At 40.9% G+C, this 7,551-nt stretch overlaps 1 protein-coding gene across 1 annotated transcript; it reads right to left on the minus strand.

Moving 5' to 3' along the window:
• Positions 1-810: 810 nt before the first annotated feature.
• Positions 811-1,358, minus strand: LOC126232560 (uncharacterized). The gene is made up of 2 exons (XM_049942801.1): positions 1,206-1,358; positions 811-1,122 (listed from the first exon to the last, which is right to left on the minus strand). The coding sequence occupies exons 1-2, from the start codon at positions 1,356-1,358 to the stop codon at positions 811-813; spliced, it is 465 nt and encodes a 154-aa protein (XP_049798758.1).
• Positions 1,359-7,551: the final 6,193 nt, after the last annotated feature.

Here is a 7,551-nt window from a genome sequence, read left to right on the forward strand (position 1 = left end):
TCAGCAAATTTTAGTCATTGGTAGCAACGACTCTAACAGCTCAGTAAATCAGGACACTTTTAAAATGATTCTTTTCTTGTAATCTGAGAATTAACCATCGGCTTTTGAACTCTGGTATTCGAATATTTACGGAAATAGACCAAATCATCGTCAGTAAAATGATTTGCATCTGCTCTGCAGTGCTTTGAGTCAGGCAAGAAAGAGAGTTGCAATGCAATGTATCACGGTGGTGTGCAGCTCTTCGTAGATTCCGTAAAATTTCAGTGCTACGTACTTTTAGTTATTTTGTGAAGTGTCACAGCAATGTATTTATTTTTTGGTTAACTATTTTTGTCACCGAACAGCCCACGCTAACAGCCCCATTTGCCTGATTTTTAAATCGTTCACAGTACGCTGAACCCTCTATTTCAGCATTACTTATGCACCTTGTTTTTTTCTGTAAAATTGGGTTAATGCAGCATGATAGTTCGCTACATTCCAGCTACAATGCAGTTCAGTTTCGTAACACAAGATGATATCATATAGGGTTATTGATTTACGTTTGGCGAAAACACAATATTTCAACAAAAGTTACGAAATTTGGTAACGTTCTGCTAACTGCCAGCATACTATGAGTTACTGCACCTTCAGTACATCTGTTCATCATACTGCTGTTGTATTACAACCATAAATTTCCGCAAATTTCACTTACGTCTATGCCACTACATTGTCGGTACTGACTAGATATTAATCACTTCAATATGTAATCGATATATTGGGAAGCTATTTAGCCATGAGCTTCCATACATGGAAAGTGTCTCATCGTTCCAGTTATGGTTTCAACAGTCTGTAAAAAAAGTAATGGAGGTCTCTAATGACTGGCAACAGGTAATGTCTTGGACCTAGGGAGGTTTCCAGTTTCTTCATTAGAATGGATCTATTGATTGTGTCGAACGCCTTGGTAAAGTCTACGAAAATTGCATGAAGCTTTCCCCCTCGGTTCGCTACGGCCATTTTTGTATCGGTTTGGAGACAGTGTACAGCTTGTGCCACTGATCTCCCACATCTGAAACCAAACTGTGAATCGGGGAGTTTCTCATCGAGGATATCTCTAAGACGCTTGCACAGTAGTGTTGTAAAGATCTGAATAGAGTGTTCTCTAGAGCAGTGCCCCTGTACGCGTTTGGGTCAGCTGTGTTACCTTTTCCCATGTACAGTATTATCACTTTCGAATATTTCCACTGATCTGGTACAATTCCTCGTTTCAGGCACTCATTGAGGAGCGCTGTGAGGGGAATCACTAGTACAGGGAACGTAGTTTTCAGGTGCTCGCTACAGATGTTGTCTGGGTCACATACTTTATTGTTCTTCGAGCTCATAATTCTATGGATTATTTCTTCTTCTGTAAAAAGTACAATCTCCTACGTAGGGGACCCACGATTTAGCTTTCCGTTTTGCGATGTCTACTGTGTGAGTTGACTTTAGGATGAGTCCTTCTATCCATGATGCTCCTTCATTGACATTCTCTCCTTGCAGCAATGTTATTGCACTGGTGTCGAGACTGCCCAGTGCTGATATGTCTGCCTTCCTCCTTAGCTTGACTGAATTTTTCGGCCTCTGTGTTCCCTAGTTGTAGCGATGTTTCCACTGGTAGGTGTATCCTTTCCACTCCCAGGATGATGCGTTGTTCTAGTGGTTTAGGTTTGGAGTTCACAAATATGAGGTCAATTGTGCTTGCACCGTTATGACAGAAGTAAGTGTGGGTTGCTTTATTATTGACAAGTGCAAATCCTTCCTCTTCCAAGTAGTTCATGACATCTGTCGTTTCCCGTGAAGGGGTGTCCACAGGCTAATTCAGGTCTCCTGCCAATATGACTGGGTCGTCCTGAGTGGTAGTATCCAAACACAAACTGATTTACTCTATAATATTTACTGCTGTGAGCTCAGGCTGAACGTACACACATATAAGAACACAAATGGCGGGCGTTACTACTAGAGAGTGCCTTGATTTGTGGGAGACTGAGAAGGGCGAGAAAATTTTCATGATGAGACATGTGATGCCGCCCTTAGGTCTGTCCTTTGGGCATTGTTCCGCCACAACATTGATCGCGTAATGTATGTTTACTTTGTTAATGTCTTTTGTAAGGAACGTTTCCGACAGGAACACTATATCACAAGGTCTAAAGAAATTATCTTGAACGCATGCTACTGCTGTGATAAGGCCTTCAATATTCCAGTTTAATGTTTTGAATCTGAGTTTGTTGTGAATGGTATTACAACCTGGGAGCTTCAGGTTTCTTACTCCAAGAAAGGTACTGTCTCCCCGGCACTCCTATTGGCCACAGTTCTGGCTGTATGGCTTGTTCGCGGCAGTCAAAAGCCACCTCAATTTTGAAGGCCTTTAGGTGGCCCTTTGTTTCCAGCTCATCGAACTCGATTTCTCCCGCTATTTCCAGTCCATTGAGGTGTCTGACGATTTCCTCCTTTGTGGTGTCCTGATGGGATTGGCCCACATAAAGTCAGGTGGTTCGCTCTCCTGCTCGAAGCCCTAACCCTGTTGGTTGCATTGTCCCTAACACAAAGGGACGTTCATTGTTTTCTCTCCTGGCTTGATGTCGTTTCCTACGCCTTCCCCTTTCGACTAACGTGTAGCCCTCGTTTTCTTCTTCTTTTTCTACCTCGACCTCCGCCAGTGGCAGCGTGACTTTCCTATTTGAACCTTCCTCTCTATGATTGGCCACTTCCGCTGGTGAGGGTGTGGTGGTCCTCATTGTATTCCTCTCTCTATGACTGGTAGCTGACAGTTGTGGTGTTGCCAGTCTCTGGTAGCATTCCAATCACTCAGGCGCTAACACGACCTATCCTTGAATGAAGAGAAGACAGTCTCCATGACATTCAGAAGAGGAGGAAGACCCGGCACTTTCTACGCTGGAGAGACACCAAAACAGTCAGTCATCAGTTTTACGTACCTAGGAGTTCCCTACAGTCACAGGGAACAGTATTCACATGCCACATAAACTACAGAGCCAGCACTGCAACGAGAGCCATAAATGATATCAAGTCGATAGGCAAACTCTCCCTGTAAACAGCCCTATGACTGTTTGAACGTAAAAATTGAACCTGTTGCAATTTACGAATTGGAAAACATATGGATTCATCTGAAGAAGACAGACATCGAAAAAATAGAGAAGCTGAAGGCTACTTACGGTACTTAAAAAGGGTCCTATGCCTCTCCAAATACACACTCACGTGGCTTGTGTATGAACTGGCCAGGGATCCCTTCTTCATAGGAGAAATGCGGCTGAAGCACTTACTACCAGAGACGAAAACCTACTAGGTCTTATTGACGGAACCACATGAGAAGAAACGAAAGATATGGAAGGATTTCTATGTGACAGACGCCATGACAAACTGTGAATAGACGCAGGGAGGATACGAACTCCGCCACGTAGTGACAAGACCCTACGTGCATGGATTTCACCACAAACTGTGCAACACCGAGATTTTTCATGAGCCCAGCAGGAGCTGCATATGTGCCATGTGCAGTGACCAGTGTGAGTGATATCATGTGTTAATCTGTAGGCTGAGAACAGAATCGCTGGTGAAATTCTGCAGTGACTAAGAATAATAATAGTGAATAATTCCTGTAATTCGCGCACAAAATGGCCAGTTTGTCTGCAATAAATCTATTATTAAAAGTAATGGAGACAGATGGAGAGCTTGTCCGCTTGCAACATAAAGACTCCTACTCGCAAACGATACCTGTCATTAGACTCCTACTCGCAAACGATACCTGTCAGTAACTTACATCTAGTATCTAAAAGTTGATCTGTCTAACAGAGTACACTTACATCTGAACTTTTATATGATTGGTTTTATCCCAAGTAACTACACGTAAGTTTCATATGTAATTAATACTGCCAATTTTTGATACTGGCAATTGGAACTGTCTGCCACGTTCATAGCCTTTCCTTCGACTGCTTTTCTAAGTGATATGAGCGAAAATGCTTCAAAATCATCGTAAACTAATAGTCTTGATCGCTATCTAGTTTCATAACTACTAAAAACAACACAAATTTAAAAAATAGTACGTTAAAACTCGTAAACAGTACAAATCTCATTGTAAGAAGGCTCAGTTATGTGCATAACGTCTTGTACATTAAGTAAAGCTTCATCAAGAATGTCATCATCATTGTCACAAGGCGTTGTGACCCTGTGAATCAAACTTTAAATCCTGGATGCTTACCAGCTTCTCTTACAGCTTTCTGATGTAGTAGACCAGACCTTTATTCTATCTGGGCACCTGCTAATTGTTCTCCCCCTTTGTCTCATGTCCTTGATCTTTCCCTCGATGATTATTTTCTCCATCTGTTTTCAAAACCTGGTCAAAGAACTGGAGACTTTTTGTTTGACACAAGAAGAAAGGTGCCTGGAAATAATGAGTTGCTCATAATGGACAAATCTGTCCTCTTTTAGTGAACTGTATGTGCAGTATTCTGCAGCAACACAGTGCATCAATAGGTTGCTTGTCTTTCGTCTAAGACTCCAGGTTTCACAATCATGAGGCATATATGCGAAGCAAAATTATACCCTGCTGCGGTTTGATGAAATGATGTCTTGAACTCCCATTCTCTATAGAACTGACAAGAATTTGTTTGATGCTTCCTTCTTCCTTATGATTGCTTAGTATAGTCTACTGTTAATGTAAGAATGTAAATAATCTTTGATGTGAGAATCACAAACTTTTTTTTTTTTTTTTTTGTTGTACATTGTTATCCTACTTGTATATTTTTATGTTAATGTTCTAAAAGTTCTATTAAAATTGTAATGTCTAAGTGACAAGTAAATTCAATTACAAATTTTCATGTATATGTATTTTAAATTGTAATGTTTATTGACAAGTCCTATATCATTTCGATGATGTACTACAAGGACGCTAATAAATTGAATTGAATTGAATTGAATTGCCCTAATGCCTCTGAACAGGGGCAATTTTTAATGGTTCTAGATGAATATTACACTTTTCATTTACTTTCCAACTGCTCACCTCCTTACTAACCATTGGGGAGGATGTAAGTTGCAGTGCGATATTGTCATAATTTTGATACCTGCCACCTCCCAGTTTGGTCCTAATGAGTCTCTTCACTATAAAAGCATGTAAAAAAACACACACACATGGTCTAAAATAAAGTACCAGTAGGGAAAAAATTTGAGAATGTTACGAAATTCTAGGTTGGCTAAGTTTTGCAACTTCTGCTAAGCTTCTGAATGCAAAATTGCCAAATGATATTGTCAATTCTAAATGCAAGGGAGACATGGAAACTGGAAATAAGAATGATGTACAAAAATAATCAGTCGCCCAAAGAAAAAGTAGAAGTATAAAGTGGAAAGTAGAATAGAAGCAGTCAAAAAAACCTCAATAAAATAATTTTATACGGATGTGTAGTATCTGTTCTTCGGGATATATCCTAAAGAGTAGACACCGTGCAGAATCTGTGGTTAAGATACTTATTATGTATACTGATGGTGGAGGGGGGGAGAAAGGAAAGGCAACAGGAGGAAATGCAGAAAGGGGCTGCATTGAAATGAAATGTCGTGTGGCTAAGGCCTCCCGTCGGGTAGACCGTTCGCCTGGTGCAGGTCTTTCGATTTGACGCCACTGCGGCGACCTGCGCGTCGATGGGGATGAAATGATGATGATTAGGACAACACAACACCCAGTCCCTGAGCGGATAAAATCTCCGATCCAGCCGGGAATCGAACCCGGGACCTTAGGATTGACATGCCGTCACGCTGACCACTCAGCTACCGGGGCCGGACAGGGGCTGCATTGGGAATTTATGTGGAATTGCAGTGATGTATGAAAATGTGTTGGACTGTACACTGAACCCAGGACCTCCTGCTTACTATGCAGTGGCATTAACCACTGCAACAACCAGACACAGTGTTCATCACAAATGCATCAACTATCTTGCTACATTCCCTGGCAAATGCACATTCCCACCCAGCATCATGTATCTGCAGTCCCTGTCCATGTCCTCCAGACTCACTAATTTTCCACAGGAGGTAGGATTTTATCCACAATCTTGGTGAGAATGCACATTTATGTTTGACCTCCTGTGGGAATCTAAACTTAATGAGCACAAAGGACACAGACAGGGACTACAGATAGATGGCACTGGGTTGGCTGGGGAGCACAACGAGAAAGTTCCCTCATTTGAAATAAATGCTGTGTCCGGATGGTGCAATGATTAATGTAACTGCCTAGTAAGCAGGAGATCCCATGTTTGAGTACCAGTCTACCCCACATTTTCGCTCATTGCTGCTGATTCTGCATAAAGTCCTGATGCTGCTGATATCATCAGTTCTTCCCCTTTCCTTTCCCTTCACCTTGCTGCACCTTAAATTTACAAAACAATAAAATATGCCTTGAGAGGTAAAAGATGAACAGAAAAAGACCTGCAAGGAAGAACAGTACTGAGGAGGACAATATAAATTGCTAACTGGCCATCCATATTTAATTTTACATGGCTTTCCTTAAAAACTTCAGACAAATTACAGTTGTGTCTCTTCAAAATCACTGCTGATTACCTGTATTACACATATCCAAATGAACTGGTAGTATTCTTCACTGATGATTTCTCTACCGTTCTGTTCTACCTGAGCCTGCTGGCTCATGGAATTCAAAACATGTCAGTCAAAAATAAATATCCTGAAGCTACCATCCACATAAATTATTTATTCTCATTTTGCATCTGATATGGTCTTAATAACCAGGTCATCTGCCTACTGGGAGATAGTGTCCTGGGCAATTTCTGTATCTTGTACAGGTTCTTCCAGCTGTAATTTAGTTCCGCAACTGTGTATTTTGTATCATTCATTAATGTGGTTGTGTCTAAGTTCTACTTGGTTATTAAGAAAACGCTAACACATACATAGAATCTTCACTATATATTTATTAAATTTACAAACTTAAACTGCTTCCTATTACCATTTATTGCAGTGTAAAAGAAACATCACAATGTCAAAAATCCTCTGTGTCCCACCATCACAGAGCTACACCACTGATCAATTTAACCGTTATTCAGTGATGTTTTAAATATCCTCAGCATTACTAAAATGCTGTAACAAAAGCTACTTTTTTCCATGTATAGTGGAAGAAGTAGTAATCACTGGTTACCAAATTAAACCTTTAACTGCTCTGGATGTGTTAACACACTTGCCTTTGTACCTGTCCCTGTGTGCTCCGAACATCTTTACACAAGCCACCAGTCCTTCTATGTTGTACTCTGAATGTGTCTACCTGTAGACACGTTCAGAGTACCAGGCAGAAGGACTGGTGCTGCGCGTAAACACATTCAGAGCACACAGGGACAGGTACAAAGGCATGTGCGTTAACACGTCCATAGCAGTTAAAGGGTTAAGGGTGTACAGAAGATGGCCAACAACATCTATTCAAACTTATCAAGCTTTATTTCATTTCTTGTGGCATTATGTGAACAAAAATTATTACACAGCAAAACCATGCAAGGACTTAATAGGCCATGTGACTTGCTTTCAACTGGTATTCAT

Source organism: Schistocerca nitens, unplaced genomic scaffold (genome assembly GCF_023898315.1).
Source record: "Schistocerca nitens isolate TAMUIC-IGC-003100 unplaced genomic scaffold, iqSchNite1.1 HiC_scaffold_528, whole genome shotgun sequence".
In the NCBI taxonomy this organism is placed as follows: domain Eukaryota; kingdom Metazoa; phylum Arthropoda; class Insecta; order Orthoptera; family Acrididae; genus Schistocerca; species Schistocerca nitens.

Coding starts and splice junctions, on each gene's coding strand:
- LOC126232560 (XM_049942801.1), bottom strand. CDS start 1,358: ATGAGCTCGAAGAACAATAAAGTATGTGACCCAGACAACATCTGTAGC. Junction 1,123..1,205: donor ATCAGTGGAAATATTCGAAA/GTGATAATACTG, acceptor CACTCTATTCAG/ATCTTTACAACACTACTGTG.